The following is a 25,596-nucleotide window of genomic DNA, read 5'->3' on the forward strand; positions in this document are numbered from 1 at the left end:
TGGCGACGTTTCCCCGCTCCGTGCCCCCTCCCCCCGGGGCGGCGGGTACCGAGGGCTCGGAGGCCGCAGGACCGGTGGCGGCGCCGCTGCGCAGCGCGGGCCCGGCCCCTTACGTAAGGGCCCCCCTCGGGCCGCGGCGCCGCCGCACGTGGCCCCGCCGCGGCGGGGGGGGAGGCCGCGCCGGGTGGCGGCGCCCGGGCTCGGCGCACCCGGTCTGCACCGGGGGCCCCGCCGGCCGCGCGTCCCTCCGCGCGGGGCCCGGCTTCGCGTCGGCGTTTAAGAAGAGTGTTGTTTATTGCCGTTGTTTGCCCGCCTTTCGGTGTCGCTTTGCAGGAGGAGGCGGGATGTTCCGCCGCGCGCGCGGCGAGAGGACGCGCTGCGCCGGGGCGAGCGCGGCGTGGGGGGCGCCGAGGGCGCGGGGAGCTGCCGTTCCGCTGCCGTTCCGCTGCCGTTCCGCTGCCGTTGCCCCGCACGCCGCCCGCCCGACTCGGTGTCGCGCCGTCCCGAGCCCTTGTGGGGCTCCTGGCTGCTCTGCGAGGCAGGCACCGTGCCGCGGAGTTGCTGACTTAACAGAAGCGCTTCATTGCTTCCCTAGGAAGCCGTGGCTCCAGGTCTGAGCTCCTACCAGGCACAGCGGCAGCCTTCCAGGTCTGCTCGCTGTTGCCTGATAATGTCTGATGAAATTATGTGCAATTGGAGGGCTTAATTTGTGTCAGGAGCGCTGAATCCCGTCTAAAACATATGGCAAAATGGGCTGTTTCAAATTTTTTTTATTGTCATCTAGACTGATGAGTCTATCAGCCTTGGCTGGTAGCTCTCATATGAGTATGGGCACCCGGTACTGTATCCTGCTCGTCATTCCCTTTGGATTGTTTTGCTACCCCAGTGAAATGAATTTATTTTTCTGTCTTCTGTTATTTTTCTGTCTTATCTGCCTAGCAAACTGTCAGATATGATACTGCAGAAATAGCACTGACAGACCTTTATAGATGCTTCGCTTGAGTGATGGGCAGAAAGCTTGAGCTAAACGAGTAGGAAAGAGCAGGTAAACGCTGTGGTACACGTTGCAAATGTTTCTGTACTTGAGCTAGCCAGACTGCTTCGTGCGCAAGTGTGTTCTGTGCTGGGGAGGCCGTGTGGTTCCCCATGAGGTGGGGAACCTCTTGTTGCAGTGGAGATGCCCGCCCGGCTGGGTTCGGTGCCAGGGCAGTTCACACGCACTCTGCCAGCCTCAGGCACAGCAGGTCACACGTAAAGAGCCCTTTAGCAGCGGCTCAAGGATCTCCTGTGAGCTTAGCCAGAGCAGACGGGGATTGCAGCTCTCAAATAAAGCATAGTCATGCCCGGGAATAAGGGTGGGAACCGGTGTAGCTTTGGCTCTGGTGTCAGCATCTTTTTGGTTTGGGTTTTGTGCTTTCTTGTGTTTGAAGTAAGATCAAATCTATAGGCAGCACCAGATACAGGTTGTTGGCTGTTGATGGCTTAGTTGATGGAATGGAGAACTGAGATTCTTTTTTCTTACCTTCTGCTGTAGGTTTTTGGTTTCCACAGAGTTTGAGGACCATCTAAACATTTTACAAGGCAATCTGTAGGCTGCATTTCAGTAAAATAAACCTGATTCTTGCATTCTGATAGACATAACTTCTATTATGCTAATGGTGCCTTGAGGGAGTAAAGTTTATGGTCTGGATTAAATATATGGGGATTTGGATTAAATATTAGGCGGTTTCCCATCTAACGGAGTGCAAGAGTGATGTCTGTCAACTGCAGCCTTTCTCAGGAACACCTTCCTGTGAGAGTGAGGCCCTACATGAAGAGGGGTTAAACCAGTTGTCTTTTGGTAGTGTCACTTTTAAAAGGAAAGTGCTGCTGCAAAATGGAGAAGGCTTAAAATTCCCTCTTTTCCACCGGCAGTGCTGGGCCTCCCTTCTCCTGCCAACCTTGAGGCACCCCAGACCTCTCTGTGAACCAGTTGAGCTCTCTAATCTGGCAGAAACTATCCCCTCGCCTGGGTTAGTTTCCTGCCTGCTTAGGCAGTTGACTTGTACTGTGGTTGATGGTGGATGTTCCGGTGAACTGCAGGAATACAACACTGGGATAAGGGAGCAGATGGAGGAATGAGGGGCAGGAGGAACAGGCCTCTCACTTTCAGTGTTGCTGGGCTTGCTGTGCTTTTGGAAATCATCCCTTCTGCTGCATGTAACTATCCCTATTTGGTGTGTTTTCTTCAGTAAGCCAAAAGAGTTGTCTTTGAAGCTATTTTTCTTGTATTTCTGTCAGTTAAAGCTGATATCCCTGTACTCCGACTTGTCTATATATGATCTACATATTGTAGATCTACATATCTACGTATTGTAGATCATGTATATGATCAACATATTGTAGAATATACAATCTGCAGAATGTTTTTTTCCTGGAGTCTTTTGACACAAAAACCCATCGTTGGTCTGGGGCTTGTGTCTTTAGAAATAGTTTGTGATGTTTGTAAGTCGTAAATACCTTGCATGAAGGAAGAGTGGGAGTTTTGGCAGCCTGCACTGTGATCCCTTTGGAACAGGGATCCCACTGAAAGCTTCAGTTCCCCTTTACTACTGAACATGGAGCAAACCTGCAGCATTTCACATCTCTGCTTTTTAGCAGGCAGAGATATGAATGTGATTGTTTCCAAAGAAAGCAGAAATACAGTCCAACACTACAAAAGGTAGTGTTGGATGTATCCTCTTAAATGAGAAGCTCCATGCTTTTAACCTATCCCTGGATGGACCAGATCCATGAATTCTTATGAGCACCCATTTTCTGTTCTTTGTTTTCCTAGCAGTTTTTCATTTAACTTAGTAGAATGATGGAAGTAAGTATCATAATAACAAAATTAATAAATATTGATTGTAATTTGTAATGGATTTGTATGTCCTCGTTCCATATTGTCAAGCCAGGAGCCTAGAAGACGCATGCGAAATGCCTGCTGGCTTGAAGAATAAAGCTGGACATGCTGGTGCTCTGATATCTCCTTGAGCTTTCATGTTCCTATTTTTCAGTTCAAGTCGCTGCAGCAGGACTAAAATGAGGGTTAAGGGACTGGTCTGGGTGTTGGAGTGTTGCCTACTTCACAGTTCTGCTGAGGACAGTGGTCTGAATTCTAGAGCCGGTGACACGTTTGGCACCGTGGGCTGTGCCGAGGTGTGAGCTCTCCACCTGGGTGCTCACAGCTCCCGGCTTGCTGGCTCCGTTGTGTTTGGCTGCTTTAGACTTGGATCTCGCAGCAGTATCCGAGATTTCAATTTGGCCCTGCAGACATCAGGCTTTCCCTTGCAAGTGGGTACTCAGGCTGTCCAGGTGAGCAGGATGAAGGGAAGAGTTAGTGGAAGAGTATTTGAAACCTCCCTGGGAGCACGGGGTTGAGAAGCATCCTTGAACATCCCTGGCAGCACACCTGCCCCACTGGGAGCGTCCTGCTGGCTCTTCAAAATATCTTGCTACTATTGTGAAATAGTGTGTTGCTGATCTTGAAGTACTTTTTTCGTCATACACAGTTGGATTTTAGATGTTTCAGTACATTATTTATTCACTATGATCGTATGTTCTTTTCAGAATTTCATGGTGTTTTCTACATTTTGCTTCTTTAATAAATGTTTAAATCAGTATTTACCTTAAAAGAGCACTACTAATGAATAGAATTGGCTATTTTGTTGCTCATTTGAAGCAACAATAAAAATTATTCTGGAAGGCCATTCTGTTCTTTGACAGTAAGCCTAAGGGTGCCCTCGATTTGACTCTGATCTGGTTCACTGCTTGCTACAGCATCATCTCATTTAGGTGTTTTTTTATGTTCTTTTCCAACTTTTGTCATTGCGAACTCCCAAGTTTCATCTCTCTCTCTCTCTCCCATTTATTTCCTTATTGTACCTGTAACAACAACAATTGGTGACAGAGAAATGAGAAAGGCATAAGAACACATTAAACTGAGTTGTGTGAGAATATTTTATGTGGATTTTCTTAGTTTTGAAGTTTTCTAGATTGTAACTTTTTTTGTCCACTTCTGGTATTTATTTTATTTCCTGCTCCCATCTGTTTCATTTCTCTCCTTCTGCATGTGCTCTGCTGAGCTGCTTTGTACGTTATAGAGCATGTTCCTGTTGCTTTAGTCTACGCTTATCTTGAATGTGAATTTTCTGCTTGGTTACCTCCTTTTTCTGCTCTCTCAGATCTATTACCTGGCTGTCCTGCTCTTCCTTTTCTGGATTTTTTCCTCCTATGGAATGTAGGAGGAGTAGAGGGGTGACCGCTGAAGACATTTACAGTGTGCTCTTTGCCAAATATTTATGTTAATCATAGAATCGTGACTTTTTTTTTATAAAACACATTTACTAAATCATTACAATTAAACTAATCTAGACTGCAAGTTGAAATCAGGAGCCTTTTACTCTCTAGAGTCCTGTGTGCAAGTGTCTGACCTGTTGTCATTTAAAATATGACAGTAACAAAAATCAATGTATTGCACAATTTTTTTGTCCCATTTGGAACTTTATCTGTGGTGATAGTTAGTACTGGCAGAGAAACAACTTTTTTTTTTCTCCCTTAAGTGTTGGCTCGTTCTTCACGCAAGAGCCAGAATTATGTTTCTTTTATTTCGCCCATTAGTAGTTTTGATGTTGGCAGAAGATACTAGAACTTGAACCTGCTCTCAGATAGGCTCCTTGTGAGTGAAGTATAGTGAATTCCAGCGCTCAGCTTTCAGCAAAAGGAGGACAGCTTTAAAAAATGAGTAATTCATAAACAGGTGCTTTCTTTTTAATGACAGTTGTATTCCCAGAGCCTAGTCTTGAAGACTAGCTGTAACTTTGTAAACTGTAAGGAAAACAGATTGTTGGTGCATGTAGGAAGAAGCAGCCATTAACTTTTATGTGCAGGAAAATGCGTGTGTTGCATTCACCAGTATGGGGCTTGCATGTGCATTTAAATGGCTCTCTGTACCCATTTGTGGTGCAGGATAGGAGTTTGCCATCTGTTTGATGGCTGCGTCAGTGAGCATGCGTAACACCTAGAAATAGTGAACTGCTTATACATAAGTCTAGCTCTTATAGCAACCTAGACCATTTAAGCAAGATAATTACATCCTAAAGCCTTCCAGAGGCTCTTATAAGAATTCACAGAATTTGCAAAAGCTTTAATGTAGAGTAGTTAATATTTCCATGTGTATAGATGATAATCCATACACATGATAAAGCCAGAGATATCTGGCTTAGTTACCTATTCAGCTCTTAATTTTGTAAAACAGACTTTTAAGCTTTCCAACCAAAAACACCCCCTTAGCCCACTGAAATGTGAACTCTGTGGAGCACCTGTAGAGATGGGAATATTTACTTAAAGCACTTATTTTTATGAAATATTGCAGAGATGCAATACGACAGCCAAATAGAAAGAAGATTATGGGATGAGGAGGAGGATTTAAATCCAAAGATACGATAATGTTACGTGTTGATCACTTGGAAAAGTACTTTCTTATGAGTTGTAAGAATCTGTGTTGCTTGCAGTGTAAAAGTAGCAATGCATTTTCTGGAAAATATTGAAATGAAGGTAGTTACATGCTTGGTATCTCTTAATTGCTTTGACTGGATGTGCAAAATTGAATAAGACAAATTATTAATAATACACAATTTATTAGAATTGATAGCAATAAAATATAAAATCAAGGGAAAGGACAATTTATTGAAAAACCTTTAAATAAGACTTTTTTTTACGATCCTCTTTTACCATCCGTTGTATGAGTCGTCTTCAGCTCAGTGTGTTGGTGTTTAACTTACCTGTCCTTACCTGTGCACTAGTCATTGTGGAGGTCCCATGGGCATCAAAACCACAAACGATCCTCCCGCTCCTCTGTCATGCAGGTCCCCCTGGACCCGAGGGGTCGTGCACAAGCTCACCTCAGTTGCTGCAAGAGTAGGAGCCCTTGCTTGACAGATGATGCATATAAACATGCTTTAGTGGTTATATCTCACGTTGTGTGGGAAGCAGTATCAAATACAGGGACTGGAGGGGTTACGGGATTCAAATATATTGAAACACATTTAGAAAACGCTGTTTTAAAATAAGGCTCCTTCCTTTATTTTTTTGCTTCCACCCTACCCCCTTCCTTTCTTCGTCGGCAAAAGAGGAATGTTGTTTCTTCAGGCAGAGAGAAATTCAGTGATTTTTTCCTGCCGCTCTCCAAAAGATTAAGCCTCTGAAAAACAGGCTCTTTTCTGTTGTCAGAATTATGTGTTGATGGATGCGTTCGTAGGGGAAAGTGTATGCAGAAATGCTTGAGTGTTGTTGATAAGGACTTACAGATGATGTATAGGAGATTATTCGCAGAATACTGATGAAACTCCTGTAAAGCTCAACAGTCTTTATGGCTAGCAGGAATTTATTTTTCCCGCTATTTCTTTCTTTATAGTGAAGAATGCGAGACCTAACGGCTCAGGTAACGAGCAGTCTCCTGCAGTTTCCAGAGGTGACTATTCAGGCACTTGGGGAAGATGAGATAATCCTAGATTCCGTACTTCGTGGGAAGTTTTCTGGAGGTGAGTCTTTTCCTTTAAAATTTGATCTTGGTCTTGGCTCAAAAACATTCGTACTTGGAGATTACCTAAGGCATAAAGTGATATTATCAACTCCATCAGGTTGTTGCTGTCGCGTTGCACCAGAATTGGAGAGAATAAAAAAGGACATTTTAGCTATTAAAAATGCTTATAGTAAAACATTAATATAGTTAAACTTGGAAACTACAGCAATCTGCATTAAACAATCTGTGCTGTTAAAATCATTTACTTAAAATCATGCTGAATCAGTGAGGCCTCTTCAGCTTCTAATTACCTAAAAGATCTTTTTTCAAAAGGTAATAGTGTTGTCTTGGATCATATTTTTGTCAGCTCAAGCTTTGTGATCCCCATGATATCACACACAGAAATGCTTTAGTTCTTGTGCCGTGTTAAGAGGCAAACAATCTTTTCCTTTCTTAATCTGAACAGGAACAGAAGGGAAGGTGTAAGACTGTTGAGCACTGCAGCCATCTTTCCAAAGTGTTTAATAGGATGCAGATGAGTGTCCAGTGAGAGTGGCTGAAGTGGCTAAGCAGATTAGATTCCTGGCTTGCTAGGTGATCTGAAAAGAGCTGGATGCATATCAGGATTTCTAAGTGTCTCGTTAAGACCAGCATCTATTAACCTAGTTGTTAATATTTTTTGTGCTTACAGTAGATCCATGAAATAGTGTATGTTAAATTCCTTATGGAATCGGTACATGTAAAAGTTTTAATTTACTACTGCAGTGCCTATTTTAAGCTCATTCTACTGAATTCCCTACCCGAAGTAGGCATAATGCCTTGTAAAATTAGTAAACCAAAAATGATTTATTTATTTTATTTGAAATATACTTTAAGATGTGTATTCATTTCTTATATATGTGCATGTATATGTGTTTACATATTAAACCAACCAAACATGATGTGAAGATTATGGCTTATTATGTTGCAATCTTTGTCCCAAGCAATCAAAACCCTTCCTCAGCACAGGGAAGACAAGTGCAAATGCCGAGTAAGGAAGTAGGTAATTGCAGGGTGTATTGCCTAAGGATAGCAAGGGGTGGTTTTAAGTAATTGACCAGAATTAGGTAAGCCAGTCTTCCCCTGTTAGCTTGTGAGTACTTTTATTGCAGAAAAAAGGAACAGTGTCTCTACTGCTTGAAGTGTGCTTCAATCAACTCTACTATTACTTTTTTCTTCCTTCTCCTAGGGAGGAATGGCCTCGCATGGTTGGCATGTGGTCCTCAGCTTGAGGTAGTGAACTCGGTGACAGGAGAGCGGCTCTCCGCGTACCGGTTCAGTGGAGTGAATGAGCAGCCTCCCAATGTTCTGGCGGTAAAGGAGTTCTCCTGGCAGAAGAGAGCTGGATTACTAGTTGGGCTGGAAGAAGCAGAGGGAAGTGTTCTCTGTCTGTACGACCTTGGAATATCAAGAGTGGTTAAAGCGGTGGTTCTTCCAGGAAGGGTGCGTACTTTTTAATCTGAGAAATGAAGCTTTTATCTTGTTGCAAAAGTGCTGCCAAATACTGGTTCAAGAAAACTTTTGGAGCATGGCTTTGTAGGAACTTTTCTATGCTGCTATAATTTCTATACTGCTTCAACATATTCTCACAGTATGCAGAGGCATCTTGAGTTTAATGGTGCCATTTTCTTTTGAGTCATGCTGATAGTAAAACAAGTTTTCTCTATTTACTGAAGACCATGTAGTTTTCTAATGCTCTAATTCCTTGAAAAAAAGGCATTGAAAAAATAGCTTTTTATGTTTAGAGAATAAAAGGGAGGAAAATGAAGTGCCTGTAATGCACATTTCCTGGATGCTGGGTTTTTGTCAAAAGAAAGAAATCTTTAAAATATTTCAAATTTCCACAATTGTGTTATGAAAGACTTAAATTACATATTCCCATGAATCAAAATAGCAAGCAGGTGACTCTGGAGGAGAATGTATTTTTATGGTGTCCTAGGATAGAGGGGAAAAAGAGCATTTAACAAGCAAGTTATTTGACAGATTGTTGAAAGATTGTGTTGCAATCCAAAGTGCAGCTTCCTTAAAGTAATTCTTGAGTTCATGATTAGCATCAAAGATTTAAAAAAAAAAAGTTTTTATTTTTTACATATAGAAAAGGTATCTGATGTAATACAATTTTTGTGTATATTCTGCTTTTCTAACATATAAACTCCTCTAATGTAATATCTCCTAATCTTAATATCTATATTCTGTTTTGAAATAGAGCAGAGCTGTAAGTATCAACTGCATTAGGAAGTTTTTCTGTAGCATGCAAAGTAGTACAGGAGAAAATGTGAGGAGGAAAAATTGGCTGCTGTGTGATAAATGTTACAAATTATGGAATAAAGCCAAGACTTGTCTGAATTTTTACTCTCCTTCCCTGAATATTCTTGATTTATAAGCGTGTTTCGTCTGTTTTTGGTTCCTATCTTTTTGCTATTATGTTAGTTTAGAAATAGATGTTGCTAATTGGAGTATAAGTTTAGAGTTGTGAATGGGAGTAAGGGTAAACAAAAACAAGTAGATAAAACAAGTGAGCTTGGCTACTGTCCGTTTCTTTTGAATTGAATTATTTGGTAGCTCATATTTGCTTTTTATATAATATATGATGCTGGTATTTTAATTCTGCCTGTTTCTGTGATTTTTCACAATGATTATTTTTGAAAGTAAAACGTGGGCCCATTTTAGCTTCATTTTCTGCAGCTTGTCATTTACTTCTTGAAGACTTTAACGAGTTCTTTAATTTTAACTTATGGCCTGTATTCCTTATGAGTATAACTTCTGGGGTCAATTAAATTGTACACGTTAACAGTAATTTAGGGTAACTCTGGCTGAACGTGCCAAAACATTAATATATTAGTACAGGGTGATTATTGCGAAAATGTGACTAGCTTCTAGTTGTAAGAGTGGGCAGTAATTTGTCTAGAACATCAAGGAATGAGTTCAGAAAAAAAAAAAACAAACTTAGAATAAAATCTGTCTTTTTGTGGGAGCATCCCTAATTGCCCAGGAATTCCCCATGTAAACTGAAGTGGAAAGTTGAATAGGCTATTGGAATATTATTTGTGATAAATTCTAGCAAAAACAACTCTGAATTGCAAACATGAATTATGTTAAACTGCTTTATAATGCCCCTACTTTTGATAACTATTGAGAAATATTTTCTCATTTTTTTCTGGTTTGTATTGAGGAGGCAGCAGGATGGCATTCAGCTTCAGTGAGCTGAGAAGTCTTCTTTGTTCATTCCCAGAATGAGTTGGCAGGAGTGTAGGAGAATATGAAAAGCCAGTGCATAACACAGTGGAAAAATATGCTGTTTCAGGAGCTTCTACGGGGAAAATAGATGTGTTTAAACTCTGAAACACTATCAGAAAATTGTATGCAAAAGCTGAAAAGAATCATTTAGAGCCAGTTAAACAATGAAAAAAAAATCTATCCAAAGGAAAAGAAACTGGAAGCAACACTTCTGGGTTGGATACTTCTGCAGTGACATGCACGCTGTGGTTCTGTTCTCCTAATAAGTCACCAAGACTCGGAGCAGCATGAATTTGAATAATGAAAATGGTTTTGATAATCCTTTGGGTGACAGGGAGACAAGACATTTGTTCTCTGGGAATCTGAAACAAAATTGTCTAGATTGTTATAGACTTGTCTAAGGTTAGAGCTGTGACAAAGATTAAAGACAAATTCTGTAGTGGATTGCTAGGCAATATAGTTAGGCCAGATACTTGAGGTAGGAGGAGAGAACTATGGGGTTTAGGACTTTGAGTATTTTTTCCCCACCTCTGAAGAGGAGCAGAGGGGAAGAAGAGACCTTTGGTGATCCTCATTTCTCTTATTTTACTTCAGTGTAAACTTTTATGCTGATTTTATAAGAAATCAGATTTCTTGTAGTCAAATAATAACCAACATTCTTTTGTATGGCCTTAGTGCAGAAGTCTTTGCTTTTATCTGCTGTCACATTGGTTGTTGTCCTGGGGTGGATGTCACGGGTGCTGAAATGCTTTGCTGCAGTTTAGAACAGCTCAGAGTTTAGAACAGCTCAGAGTGCTAAATGTTTTGGACATTGAGGAGTAGCATGCACTTCTTAGCTTTTTATTTAACAAGCTGCTCTTCTTTTGCTCTTGTTTTAATCTTTTTTAGCTTGTTTTTATTAATGTATGCAAAAAAGCTGGTGTAAGTTCAATATTTTTTTATAAAGGTTACCTAGTAGTTACTTTAATCTATATAAGGGCTGGTATCAAGTTTACTAAACCAATATCTGCCTTCAGCATTCACTAGAAATGTTTCGTTTCCAAAGAAATGGTGTGTCTGCCAGACAACTATATTAATGTCTTTTCTGACTTAATGTCGTGATTTAACCTAATAGAAGTTTGACAAAGAAGACATTAATTATAATGGCACTGATGGGCTGTTAGCAGAGGGAGAATTATATTTCCTCATAAGCTTCCTAAGTACGTGTAGTTGATTTTAAAATTGTCTTGGTGTTTTACTTCTCTTTCAAATCTTATAATTCTGCATTTATTTTCTTGTTTCCCATATGCTAACTCTGGCTTTCTGTTGAATGATTTCTATTTAGTGTGTCTACCAGGTACTAACTTGTAGCTTTCCTGTAGGTAACTGCTATAGAACCCATAATTAATCACGGAGGAGCCAGTGTGAGCACACAGCACCTCCACCAGAGCCTGCGGTGGCTCTTTGGGGTGGCAGCAGTGGTTACAGACGTTGGGCACGTCCTTCTGGTTGACCTTTGTTTGGATGATTTATCTTGCAGTCAGAATGAAACAGAAGCATCAGGTGAGTTGGCAGTTTTTAACCTTAACCTTAAGGTTTAACCTTAACCTTAAAATACTAGCTTTGAAATAAGAAAACTCATGTGTTTTAAGGAATATGTATCCCCTTTTGAAGACGATAGTGTGGAGACATTTAGGAGTGCCCATAATAGATGATGGTTTGACATCATGTCATCCAAGCTAATTAAAGATGGGAGCAGTTTAATACTGTTTCTAGGTTGATGAATGTCTCCCTCCAAGATCCTTAAGCTGTTATGGTTTTTGTCCCTGAGGTTTAGGAATTCTGCTATCTGAAATAGTGCAGCTGCCTTTTGAGAAGTTGTGTCAGCCAGAGGCCTCTGTTTGTCAGGAGGTTGTTCTGCCTCTGTTAAATGACTTGTGAAAAGTAGTAGGAACACTGTAAAAATAAATTCTAACCTAAAAATCGTGCATTTGCATGACTAAAATCTCAGTTGTGTATTCAGGTTGCAAATTTGCTATTACAGACTACTCTGTTAATTGATATCATTTCAGATGATTTTGTCTTGAGGCCCAAGCTCCCCAGTTTGCAGAGTCCAAGCAGAATTTGTCCATCAGGGTTGCACTTTTGCCTGGTTTTACATTATAAGACAGAATGCCTGCCCAGTCAGAGTTCCTGTGTTCTCTAGATAAATAGGAAATGAAAATAAAAAGTGGAAATATTGAATTGAAAGTAGATATTTTGCCTAGGATTGTGGAATTCAATCATATGTACAGTTATTTTGAAGTATTTAAAATGCGTCCTAAATAGAATAACACATTCTTCTATTGCATGGTTTTGTGTATTTAGACCTCGAAGTCATCACTGGAATTCCTGCTGAAATTCCCCAAAGAAGGGAAGCTGTGACCAGAGAGGGGCGACATCTCTGCTTTCAGATTCAGAATCCTTCAGGAACAGCAATATCAACCTTATGCTACATAAGCAGAAGCAATCAGCTCGTTGTGGGTTTTTCAGATGGTTATCTATCGCTATGGAATATGAAAACTTTGAAGAAGGAGTAAGTAGGCCTTTATGCCTCTGCAGTGCCTGGTGGTGCAGGGATTTCATTTTTCACTTAAGGAAATATGTTGAAACAGAGGGCAACTTGTTTTCAAGGACTGAAATTCTTGAGTATAATCCTAACTGTCAGCAGTGTTCCGTGAAACAAGGAAATTTAAAAAAAATATTTTTCAGAACCATTTACTGCAATTAGGACCTAACTTGCAAAGTTTCAGTGTATTAATAATGCAGTTTTGCTGATAATATTCTTAAAAGTATCAAGGATAAAGTTTGTGAGACATTAAAAATAATAGCTGATTGGTGCCTGAGAATGTACTTTTCGCTACATTTCTGCTTTCACTAAAGTAGGAGATTAACCAGTTTGAAGGGAAGGATGCTCATCCTGTCATTTTGTTCTCATCAAACTTGAATTAAAGTTTGCTTGGAACATTAGGAGATTGAAATAAGGAGCACGTAAATTTATGTGCAATAGAAAGATTAGGAGATGATTTCAAACCTGCCGAAGAACCATCTCACTTGAGATTTATGACCAAGGTCAGGTAGAGATTCTTTATGCACATCTGCGGTGACTCACCAGAAATTTTTAGATGCATAAAAAGATAATAGAAGAATAAGTAATGGGTGGGAATGGAAAAAAGATTATGAAGTTGCAATTAAAGTTCAGGAAGAATATGGAAGAAATATGATTTTCTGCATAGTCCACGTGAAGGAACAAGAAACTGTTTCTGTTTAGCTCTATTTTGAATTCATTCAGAAGAAATTCTAAATTTTAAATTCAGTACTTAAGTAAGCTACAACAACAGCAGCCATCTTTTGCTTGGCAATTGGAATATTCATTTAGAAGAGATTAGCTCCTCAGGCAGAGGAGGGCATAAACCCATTTTCTAGTATCTAAAGGACAGCAAATTCCTCATCTAAACTTCCATAAAAACTAGTCACTACTTTGTCTCATTGTGTCGGGATGTAAAATATAAGCATGATTTTCTGCTCTTTTGGGGTATGTAGAAGGCTTGTACTGTCGTGGTGATGAGTTGCTTGTTGATGTTTTGGGAGAGATGGATGTTGGGTGTATTCAGTTCTCCTCCTGCTTCTGGATTGAGAGTCTGAGTAAATGATTCCAGATTAAATAAGAATAACCTGAATATGTGCATGCTTGTGCACACATTTGCTTCTTACCACCCATTTTTTGAGTTGTCAAAAATATTTGAAAATGGATGATTTCTAAATTCTCAAGTCAGGCATTTTATTAAGAAGAAATGCTGTGGCTTTTGAAATGCATTTAAAAATAACTTATTCTGATGCAAGTAGTTAGGGTGTGAGGGCTCATCTCTGTTTTCTTTTTATCTGTATTAGGTACCACTTTCAGCTTGAAGGAGGAAGGATTCCTGTCTATGCTGTTACTTTCCAGGAACCTGAAAATGATCCTCGCAATTGTTGTTACTTGTGGGCTGTTCAGTCTACCCAAGAAAGGTGACTAAATCTCACTGTAAATGGCTGAAGGAAAAAAACTCACATTATTTATACTTTCGTGCATACAGCTGATGTGTATTTTTTTTTATACAATCTTCAATCCTATCCTTTTGGCCAGTTTTGTTAATTAGGAAATTGATAATTTACTAAAGTTTAAACACTAATTTACACTAAACACTAACACAAGTGTTGAGGAAATCTAATCTATGACTATATTGGCTTATTGTCAGGTTTACTTTTTTTCAGCCTGAGCAATATTTTTTAAAATTCCTTCTTGAATAATCTTAAAACTTTTAGATATCTGAGTTCCATTTTAATTGTAGAATCACCACTGGCCACTTGCTAGAGCTAAGTAGTACTAATATTTTAAGAGTACTGTTTTGCAGATTATATTTGCATTGTAGATCTGGTAGCAATTACAGAGATGACAGAATTTTGCTGAAGGGTTAGCCATGTAGGGGATTCTCTCTAATACAGCAGGTGTTAGGCTCACCCTACAAATTTTACAGGACTTAGCAGATGTGAGGAAGGACCTTTTGGTTACAATAATCATAATGGCCTCAAAACTAGTTTTCTAAAATAAATTTCTTCTGTGATTTTTTTTTTTTTTTTTGTAGATTGAAAGTTAAAAGTAGTAAATCCATAAGGAGACATGTATTGACATATTGACAACTATTGACGTAGGTTTTTAGTCCCTTTTTCTAGAGTTTGGGTTTTAACAGGTGTATAATGCTGTGCACTAGTAAATCTTTGTTTTGTTTCATATTCTTTCTCTTAGTTTGAACTGTGATTTTGAGTTGCTGTTTTTGATCAAGTTGCTGTTGTAGAATTTAGTGTGTTTTTAAAGCAATTCCTACTTTGCTCAGAGTTTCTAAAAGGAGGCAAAGCAATAGTCCCCATATTTTTGTGTTTACGTTCTTAAATTATTTTCTTTTTTTCTTGATGATTGCTTCATGACTTGTTTGATATTTGCATGATGACATCAAAATGCTATTAAATGTAGTTTAGGCTGCAGATGTAGAACATGAACTGCCTGTCTAACAGCCCGTTGCTACCAAAGGAAGGAGGTTGCTGCATTGCTGATTACCTTGTGCCAGCTTTAGAAGCCTTTGGACCCTCCCTGATTCAATTTAGATCCTCTGGCAGGAAACTGTTCCTGAGTAGAAAAGTTGATGGTTTCCTGCCAGGCTAATGAATCCAATCAGAATGCGGGTGTGATGCATGCAAGAGAGAGTCTGCAGTATTGTTATGGTGGGGGGAAAGGAACAAGATCTCCATTTCAGTGTGAGCAAGCTCTTTAATTAACTCAGCTGTTCACAGAGCAACAGGTTTGAATTTAAGGCAGGTTGGATCAGGAGCTCTGCACCATGAAGAAATATTGCCAACGAGATTTAGTCTGTGTGACACATTAAAGCTTTAATAATTGGAGCTGTTAATTATCAGTCAACATTATCTCCTTTACATTTGGGTTTTTAACGTGACCAGTTGTTATGGTTTGTGAAGTAGTATTTTTCTTTCCAGCAAGAATATGCTCTTAAGGAAAATGTCTAGGTCTAATAAAATGGTAGTTTTGCAGAGTATAAAACAATTTGTAATCAAATGTCATTATTTCTACCCTTTCAGTGAAGGTGATGTTGTGAGTTTACATCTGTTGCAGTTAGCATTTGGAGACAGAAAACGCTTGGCATCAGGACAAGTGATGTATGAGGTAAGAGGTACATGTGTTCGAAAACATGATGTGAATGTCAATTAAAAATGTCAGGAATGATATTTACTATCAGCATTCGGAGATTACTAAAATTCATTTTTTGTGTGGAGTTGTCTTGGGCAAAGCCTTTATCTCTACTTTTTGGAAAACAAGTCATGTGGTTTTAAACTACAATGCACTCCCTTCCAGCTAGGTTCATCTGCAGAGAGGCCATGTAAATACCAGGACTGTGCCCTTTGGTTGTTTTGAACAAAGCCAAACTCCAGAGTTTTCTTCTTTCTTTATATATAGTGAAGCTCCTCTTTAATTTGTAAATGTTGGTTTTGAGTAGATAACTTTACCTGATTGGAAAAGATGGTGTTTCTTTAAAACACAGTATCTATCAAGCGCAATATATGCAGTATTCTGCAGCTGTCCTTTTTTTTTTCTTTTTTTAATTTTAAGAATCCACTACAATTCACTTCTGCATTTCTGATATTACCCCAAATGATTTGGCAGATTGGTAGGTTGATAAAGTTTCTTCAATTTTCTTTCTGCTTTGCTTTTCACACTTCTGCATTGTTTTATCTTTGAAAAATTTACCTTTAGCTACAAACTCATTGTTGGGACTTACTGAGTATACTTGTTTGGAAAGAAGTTGTTGTCTGTACAACGATGTCTTATCTGTACAACAGTGTCTGTGTTCCTGTCATGGCTACTCTGTTTCTTGATCTTTTGCTATTCAGCAGTTCTTTGTCTTACTCATCTTATGTTCCTGAACAAAGTGATGACAAGTGCCCTTTTTTACCCTCAAAGGACTGAAATGTTTCAGCAGCTTTTTAACATGGAGTCATTAGAAGTTCCAGTAAATGCTCTCTTTGAGAAATTGTACAAACCAATTAAAAATTTCTCTGTGTTCGTGATCTAGGAGAATTGCAGTGTATTTAGTATAAGAGTTATGACCCTCAACAGAATTTACATACTTTTGTTCTGCTCCTGCACGGTTTCTGGCTCCCTAATTATGTGCTCTGTAGAAGACTGAAGGCAGTCTTATGCAGCACCTAAAGAGAGAACCAAGAAGCTGGACCCTACACAGACGACAGACATGTTCTTCAGCTAGTTGAGAGATTATGCCTGACATGCATAGCATCTTACCAAGCTCTTGTGACACCAGCTCCTGGGGAAAAAACATCAAAAGGATCAGGACATGACCTGTGATCTGCAGTTGATATGAGGGACACTTTTGGTTTCACAGTATTTTGCAATTTGGTTGGTACTGCAGCATCAACCACGACTACAGCTAGAGCTGCAAAAAGGTCTTTGTGATTCCAAACTTGCATATGTTGAAGTATGAAGGACTTCTAACCTGAGGGTTGTTTTTTGATTTTGATAGCGGCTGTTGAGAAAAAAAAAAAAAAAAAAAAAAAAAAAAAAAAAAAAAGCTAAGTCAGAGAAATATATATTGAGATTGTTGAATTCCAGTTCTGTCCACCCCTGCTTTCTCCTGCCTTCCCTCATCTTCATTATTGGCATAGTGTACTGTTTCTCAGACTTTTGACAGCTAAAAGGTATTTTTGAATTATATGCCAATATTTTCCTTTTATGGGAGATTCTGAAGCTTTTAATACTTAGGTCTGCACACGTGGTTGACTAGATCAGGTGTTTCTGTCTGTCTTTAAGAGCAGGAAGATAAAAAAATCCCAATTTGTGAGGCAGTGTTTGAGTAAATAGAAATGTAGTATTGACCTATGTTCAGTGGATAGAGCTCTCAAGAGTGTGAAAGACCTCCTGTTACAGTGGTGCATTACTTTCCACAAGGCAGCTATAAGGCTACATAGCAGTACATCTGTGTTGACTTTGTACACAACAAAGTCACCGTGAGGCTTTGGAAATGTGTGAACCTGTTGCCCAAGTTCAACATCAGTGTGTCAACCCTCTGTCTCCATTGCCAGTTTGACTTAAGTCTTTGTTGAAGTAATTAAATGTGCAGGCTTGTTTGGATTATGTTTCCAAAGATACATTTTTTAATACTATCCAGTAAATAGTAAATGTAATGCCTGAAACTAGGGTTGTGAAGCATCTCTTCACCGTAGTCCTGTATGTTGCTTGTGGATGGACAGAATTTACAGTCTGCCTTTGTATTAGAGTCTCAGACCAGTGCTGCTCATTTGAAGATTGAGTTCATATTTTATAAGACCTGGTATCTCAAGACAAGGGGAAAAGCCTTGACCCCAACTGCATAGATGCTTTCTTAAATGATACTGAAAACATTCATTGGTCATATGAAGATGATTTTGATTAGCAGTTTTCTTTTTAAAATACCTGATGCATTCCCTTAACAATATGAAGATGGTTTTTGTTTAAGCACAATGAGAATTGCTGGGTATTTTGGATTATCTGAAATTCATTTGGATTCATTTAGCAGCTATGTCTGCCACTCAAAATACTGTGATTTAGATTTTGTTCTCAGTGGTATTTAAAAGTAGATTTTTTCAGCAGTTAGAATATTCTTTAGCAGATTTATGGGGCTTTGATATTTTATCAGATGAAACAATCTTTTGGAACTGTGGGCCTCTTGTGCAAAGAAACATCTTTCAGTTGAAAATTGTTTCAAGTGATTATCCCCTCTATAATAAAAGTGAAATTCTCTGCTCAGTCTTCACACTAGTTTCAAAGAGATGGTTAGATACTTCTGTCTTCTCTGTATTTGTCTGTTACAATTTCCAAAGCCTCTAGCTAAAACAGAATGAATGTTAGGTAGGTAAGTTATTAGTAATGAAAGACTTATTAAACGGCTTTAAAAGGTATTGCAGCTTTTGTTGGAATGCTGTTCCCTCCTCAGGTTAGGAGTTAGTTGTCTTCAATGAAAGTGTTTTGGTTTGTTGCCAGTTCATTTCAAAGCTCTAATAGAGCCTACGGTGCTTGGGCAGAATCTGGCAAAAATTAATTTGGGGATCTGTGGAGTTGCTGCTTGTCCACAATTCATGCATTCCTTAAACCATGTGGTGTGACAGATGATTTGAATCAATGCAGTATTTGGGAAGACAGATTTTCAGTTAACTAGAAGGAACTCTACATCAGAAGTACAGCAGAGTAGTGCTGAGATCTGTTGAAGGTCTCAGCATTGCCAACTCTGTAGTAAAGTCATGCTCCCATAGGGGTTGATATGTATCATATATCTGCTCCACTATCCCTTGCCCTTGCTGTTAGGCTTGGCAAAGGAACTGAGGGGGGTTTCACCCTTTAGTTTCTTTGATGGAATCAGAGGAGGAACCAAGGGGGTGCTTTCGTGGTACAAAAGATGATCACTAACCACTAAGAAATTCCCTTAGCTGGGACAGGTTGATGTGTGCTCCTTGTAGTGGCGTGCCTGTGGACTACACCTCTCAAAACTGCTGTCACTGCTGTAATTCCTTGTCTTCCCTAATTGCTTCTGCTCTCTAATCAAGACATGGAAGAAAACTTTGTAAGCATCTATATTGATTATGTGTATCTTTGTCAGTATTGAGGTTTATAAAGAAACCTTGACTGTGCAGGGGCTTCTATCAAATATTTTAGAACTACTAATTTATAGAGAAGCACTAAGTTTGGGTAGTGAAGCTCCTTATTAGCCAAACGTTTCAGTTATCATGTTACACTTGAAATTCTATTGTATATCAGATGCAGTTTCTATTTGCTCTCGGCAATAATCTCATCAGAAATATTGTGTTAGATGCATAGTCTTTCGTATTAGATGCAATAATATATGTATTAATCTCAAAATTACTTTTTTGCTTCTATTTTTTCCCAGGGTTTGGAATACTGTGAAGAAAGGTACAGTTTAGATCTCACGGGTGGAGTCTTTCCTTTGCGAGGACAGACCAGCAATACTAAATTACTCAGTTGTCAAACTATAGAAAAATTTCGCAACCATGTTGACAGAGAGGATAGCATTAACGAAGGTTTGTTCCATGTCTTAAGTCTTAAAGAGTAAATATCTTAATGCTAGAAACTGTATATTTCTGTGACAGAAGGTTAATTTAATTCGTACTTAAATATCTCTAAAACTATGGATAAAAAGTGGAGTAGTGCATCTAAGTGATATACTGGTTAGAGCTTTTCAATAATTTGACCTGTTAACACTGTCAGTGGGATGATTTGGTTAAGTTTTTAGAATATTTTATATGAAGTAAAAGAAGACACATTTTTGTAGGATATGCTACCTGTTACATTCTTTCCTTTCCATGTTAAGAAGTTAGTACTTTATAAGAAGAGGACGTTGAAGTTAAGGTTTATAAAAGAGTGAATTTGCTCTTCTTAACACTTAGTTAAAACAATACAAATTATTTGTTGATATAGTCTTGCTGAATTCATCGCTTCCTGTGACTTGTCAGGTGCTTAGGATTTTCTTGGTACGTTCAAATTGCTTCTTAGTGTTTTTGTCTAATTTAGGCCAGTGAATGAATACCTTTGTATGGGCAGCTGCAAGATCATAGAATGGGACTTTGTGGGGAGGGGGGAAAGGATTTTATTTTACCCTGGTTGACATGTTGTAGCAATGTTTGGTAGGTGATCTAATAATTAATATAGCGTAATTAAAATTAATACTCTTCAGTCGTTTTATTCCTCCAGCTGTCTGTCCCATTGTTTTGAACAACAAGAGGATTCTCTCTGTTTCTTAGGACTGTCATCTGGATTAACTTCTCTCCTTGTTCAGACTTGTGCTTGCATCTTCCTTTGCTGTTTTTTCCTAAATCTCACAGATTTCTGAGCCTAAACACCCTTAGTGGTTTTCCTCATCTATGTAAACAGTTGAATTTCTTGTCGTGTCTTGCACCGTCTTGCAGTAGTTAAGCATGCATCCCTGGATTTATAAGTTCAGTTATACTCTCTCCATGTCTTTGAGACTGCTGCTGAAATGATGATTTTCATAATTTTGAACTTTAGTCCTCTTCCCTCATTTCTTACTAGCCTGTCTTTTCTGTAACATCAGAATAAGTTAGGTGCATGGTGGTACTCCTACCGTTTCTCTGTTATCTTTGATTTAGTGCCAAACTAGTCATTTCCACCTCATGCTGTGATGCCATCCTTCCTCTCTCCAGACTCTGTTAAAGTCTAGCATGAAAACCTTGTTTTTTTCCCACTTGTTGTATGTTTCTGTGGAGAGCTCTTTCTGCAGACCAATAATTTTTCTTCATTTTTATCCCTCTTTGTGCTTCCTTTCTTCATGCCTCATGCTTCATAAAATACCTGTACTTTTTCTGCTAGTTCCTAGTTGGTCTTTATTCAGCATTTTTTTTCAAGTTATGTTCTAGGCATAGATGGGCTTTTGCTGAGTGTATGTTGAGACTAGTTGTGAAGCTGTTCTCTGAATTCTGAAAAAAGTTTTTATCTTTAGAGACAATTTCAGTTGAGGAAACTGGAATAGAACAGAAATTCACAGGAAAACAGAGCAAAATATTTGACAGTCCCTAAACTGTGATGATGAATTCAGCAGAAAAGACAAAACATTTTGCCAAAGTTTATTTTCTTGTTCTTAATACTATTTAATGCAAATCACGTACCACATGATTTTTTTTATATCTAATGATCACATTCTGTTTAGAGAAGGCACTCTTGCTAATTGAAGGTACTGCAATATAACATAGTGAATGTTTTGCTTTTAGATTGTTTCTTTTGTTCTAGTTTTTGAGTGGTTTTTGTTTTGTGGAATAATTGTAGTCTTCTGTTTGGAGCATGCTGGAAAGCAGCTATTCTTAAAGCTTTTAAGAGAGGCTAATCTAGAAACTTAACAATGCCAGGAGAGTTATGCAACTTTATCCTAAAGTTGTGTATTCATTTCATTTCTGACAGGAGCAATGTATATGTTTCTAGCATGTGTTTTGATAAACTGCTCATCTAGCTAAATATTTTGATCAGTTTTTGATGTATGGAAAATTAATTTATAATAATACATATTTCATTTGGTTTATAACTGATATAACTCTATCAGAAAAGGCAGCAGTATGACTGTAACCTGTATTAGAGATGCTATTTTGCTGAAGTGGTTATTTTTAGTACACCTTGTGTTCAGTGAGAGATGTAACAAATCGAGCTAAAATAGAGGGAGTGGAATTTAAGTAAGTAATTCTGAAATTCTATATTTTCTACAAGTAAGAAGCCATCTCTCGTCTCTTACAGTAATATCTCCTGACACCAGTGTATCAATCTTCAGCTGGCAAGTGAATACGTATGGCCAGACAAAACCATCTACTTACCTGGGCATCTTTGACGTTAATCGCTGGTATCATGCTCAGATGCCGGATTCACTGAGGTAGGCTTTGACTAAATTGTTTTCAGTATCCTTACTGACAGCTCTTTGCAATGCTGATCTTTAATTTATACTTGTGTTCTCTTTAAGGCCAGGAGAATTCCTTTATAATTGTCCCTACTTTGCGTTGTGGTCGCTGGATGCTGTCGTGGGCATGACCTCCCCAAACCGCATATTGGATATTCTGGTACACGAGCGGAGTTTAAATCGCGGAGTTCCTCCGTCTTACCCACCACCCGAGCAGTTTTTCAATCCAAGCACCTATAATTTTGGTAGGTATTTCACTGTGTTTTGTAGGGGGTAAGGTTAAGAATTATGGTCAAATATTACTGATTGTTTTATTTGTTATTTAACTCTTCCCTCCTCCCTTAAAAAAAAGAGAAACAGTCATCAAGTGCATCTGTGAATGTGTGGCACTCCCAAGGTATTTGGTAGTGTACTGAGTGTTGAGTATCACAACCTTGTGAGGTTGTAATTGTAACAAAACGAAATGACTTTGAGTTGAAGTTCTCCCACCTCAGCAGCAGCAGAAGTGAAGTTTCTTCATGCACATAGTGATTATTTTTGTAAAAAGTTGTAAGTGACAAGGTGAAGTTAAGTGGTTACTCATTTACCTCTCCGGGTGTCTTGCCTTTTTTAAATTTTAAAATAGTCATAATGCAGCTATAAGAATACAGAATGTTTTCAATTTTTTTTTTTCCCCCCTGCAGATGGTACTTGCTTGCTGAACTCTGGAGTTGTTCACATGACTTGCACTGGCTTTCAAAAAGAGGTGACCTTTTATATATATAAAGAATGTCAAGAAATTGACTTTTTCTTGGCTTTACATTACCCTGCTTTCACTGAAAGAGATAGTTTTATGCCCAGCTACCCACATAATTGTCATTTGTCCTGCTAATTTTGTAGAAACTGTTAGATCTTAGATTCACCCCTGAAACTGTAGAACTGAGGATGACATGTGCTGGAGCAGCATCACCTGATGAGTGGCTAGAAGGAAATACCGTGTTATTCTACGGTCAAGGAAAGAAATGTTGTAGAGGTCAGGGAGAAAAACAGTTATTTATTAATTAGCCATCATAGAAAGAGCCTGTGTGGTTCTGAGTCACAATTTTCATCCCTAATTAACTTTAAAGAGGAGAATAGAGAAGGGACAAAATGTTTTTTTAACTGTGAAGCTAAAATGTGGTTGTTTTTTTTTTTTTTTTTTTCTCCTCCCACTGTGGCCACATTATAACTCAGATTTTACCAAGTAATTTGGGGGACAAGATAGTGAATTTTCAGCTGAAAATGTCTGGAGAATATTTATATATTTTATGGGATTACATATTTTACTTTCTTTAATGAGCTATAGCCGTTCATTTGTTGCCATCTTCAAGACTAGGTAGCCAATCTTATTTGAATCTTTCAGATTGTTGATCTTCTAAAGCGTGTAACCGATGCAGCTTTCTGAGTGTTTAAGTGAATATTTATGTTACTACTTTTTGCATAACTGAGTAATAAAGGTGTCTTAATCAGCTACTGTTTTTGATGTTTCAGACTTTGAATTTTATAAAGAAATCTGGTCCTTCACTAAATGAAACCGTTTGTGACAGCTACAAAAGATGTCTTTTAGCTGGCCTGCTGTCTCCAAGGCTGCTAGATGTCCAACCATCTAGTTTGAGCCAGGTGAGTGTATATCAAGAATAAGGAGGCAGTGTATCCATAGTGTGTTATCTGACAGGCTGTGAAAGCTACAGGACATGACAATCTGGTTTTCACATTGCTTGCTTGTTGCATTTAAGCAGAGGTGTTGAGCTATTGACTGAAGTTACAGAAATAATACCATATTCTTAGATTGAAACTACCGAGGTCAGTGGGTGCAATCTTTAAACACAGTCTTTAGAGATCAATCTATTCTGGGCTGCTGGTGAGCAGTTTGTGCTGGCCGTGTGCCATGAAATGCCTGTTCCCTTTGTGATAGCTTTGCATCCTCATAAGACAGTGCAAGTAGTAGATTGGGTTGAGCAGGGGACAGGAGGGAGGTCTGGCTCGCATGAGAGCTGCCAACACCAAGTGTGTGATCTAGGGGCTGGAGCAATGGTTGGGAAGGCGAGAGCAGTGTCCTCCTGCCTCACCCTTCTGTCTCTCAGATGCTTCTCAGCCCTTGGGAAAGCACTAGAGCAAACAGCACTTCTGTGCTGTGGGGCAGCTGAGAGGAGTTTCTTGGGAAAAGGACCTGGCCCGTGGCCTGTTGATTTTGCAGGCCTGATGTTGACTTTTTAATTCAAATTAAATGTTTTGATTAGTCATCTCCAGTTTGGAAATAACTTGAGAATTGAAGGAATGCCTGAATAGCCTTTGCTAAAGTGCAAGTCGTGTTGTCCAATGTCTTGCTGCTGATTGGAGTGTGCCTTTGTTTGCTGTGGAATGTTAGTAGCAAAACACTTCAGAAATATCACGGTTGAGAAGCTTGGTTTGGAGTTTCCTTTGTCACCGTTAAGTAATCTGTGGTGTGTTTCCTCTTCTGAAGCAATGCTGAGAAAAGATAGAGAATGATCTGTGTATTCTGATTTACGGAAATTGCTTTAACTGGAAGGATTTTACCTAGGATGGAAAGATAGTTTTAAATGTGTTTTTCTTGGAGGTGGGGAAAGAATCAAATTGAATAAAAATAAACTGCCACTTAAAATTTCATGGCTCAGCATAGCTGTTAACTTCTTAAACTATGAGTACAAAAATATAATTTCTCTATACTTGCTATGTGGTAAGATTCATGTGCAATTTAAGGGAGAAAGTATATAGGACAGCAGGGACAGGACAGCACCTTTTATAGAATGACCTTTCCAGAGGTAGGAAATTTGGTAGTCACCACGATAGCGCCGAAGGAAAATTCTGATGTTTCAGGGTTTTTGCTCTGTGTTTGAGATGTCCTATATTTGTTCTTTCTGATTTCGCCTTTCAAGGATTTTCTTAGGGGTACTGGAAGATGAATTTTTAAACCCGACTTGTCAGGAAAATGTGGGCAGGAACATAAAATCAGAATGCTAGTAAATGGCAGTAACACAAGCAGCAGAATGGAAATGTACTCTGCTTTTCTCTTTCTCAATGGAAGGGTCACATACTTACATCCATCTTGTTTTGTCCAGTAGGTGTATGCTGTAGAAACGTTACTTTGGTACTTACTGGCTTAAGGCCAATCACAGTATAAATAACTTCTAAATGTCTTAAAATGCAGAAATGATTAAGTAGCAAATTCTGTTATAATGCAGTATTTGAACACACTAAAATCTCAATCTGTTAAGATTTAATTTACAGCCTCACTTTCCTGTCACTTCAGCAGATTAGAACTTAACGTTTTGGAGCTGGAAATAATTCACTGTCGTAGTGATTGGCCTTTGCTTCACTGTTTCTGGTGTGAACATTGCAGGCTTGCATTTGTTCTGTTCTCTTCATGCATCCCTAAGGGAGACAGTGTATGCAACAGCATGCATTAAGGATATTACTGGAAGTAGTTAAGTGAAGGTCAGTAAATAAAGACTATGATACAGAGGCAGAAAATGATCAGATTTAGCAGCCGGTAGTTGGAAATGCCAGAGGAAATAAATGTATTCCTCATAGAACTGTTCATTCTGTGTCTCAAATTAAGAAAAGCAGTATGAAGTTAGGAGTGTGCCAGTTGACTTTCTGATGTCTGAATGTGGTTACACACAATAATAGATACTTGCTGCTGATGCTGGAAGTGTGTTAACTTCTTTTTTTTTTTTTTTTTTTTTTTGGTTGTTCGGTTGTTTTTCATTC

At 38.8% G+C, this 25,596-nt stretch overlaps 1 protein-coding gene across 1 annotated transcript in view; it reads left to right on the top strand.

The window, feature by feature from the left end:
• The first annotated feature begins 6,439 nt into the window (after nt 1-6,439).
• The window catches only part of AHCTF1 (AT-hook containing transcription factor 1), a 41,626-nt gene continuing 22,469 nt past the window's right edge, over nt 6,440-25,596 (top strand). Inside the window, exons 1-11 of the mRNA XM_026045891.1 lie at nt 6,440-6,560; nt 7,770-8,023; nt 11,179-11,359; nt 12,164-12,371; nt 13,727-13,843; nt 15,467-15,551; nt 19,321-19,471; nt 21,690-21,822; nt 21,910-22,091; nt 22,530-22,591; nt 23,356-23,484. Of these exons, the coding sequence (XP_025901676.1) occupies nt 6,440-6,560; nt 7,770-8,023; nt 11,179-11,359; nt 12,164-12,371; nt 13,727-13,843; nt 15,467-15,551; nt 19,321-19,471; nt 21,690-21,822; nt 21,910-22,091; nt 22,530-22,591; nt 23,356-23,484 (1,623 nt within the window). The remainder of the gene's footprint in view (nt 6,561-7,769; nt 8,024-11,178; nt 11,360-12,163; nt 12,372-13,726; nt 13,844-15,466; nt 15,552-19,320; nt 19,472-21,689; nt 21,823-21,909; nt 22,092-22,529; nt 22,592-23,355; nt 23,485-25,596) is intronic.

This window comes from Nothoprocta perdicaria, unplaced genomic scaffold (assembly GCF_003342845.1).
Source record: "Nothoprocta perdicaria isolate Ctin4 unplaced genomic scaffold, notPer1 scaffold_414, whole genome shotgun sequence".
Taxonomy (NCBI): domain Eukaryota; kingdom Metazoa; phylum Chordata; class Aves; order Tinamiformes; family Tinamidae; genus Nothoprocta; species Nothoprocta perdicaria.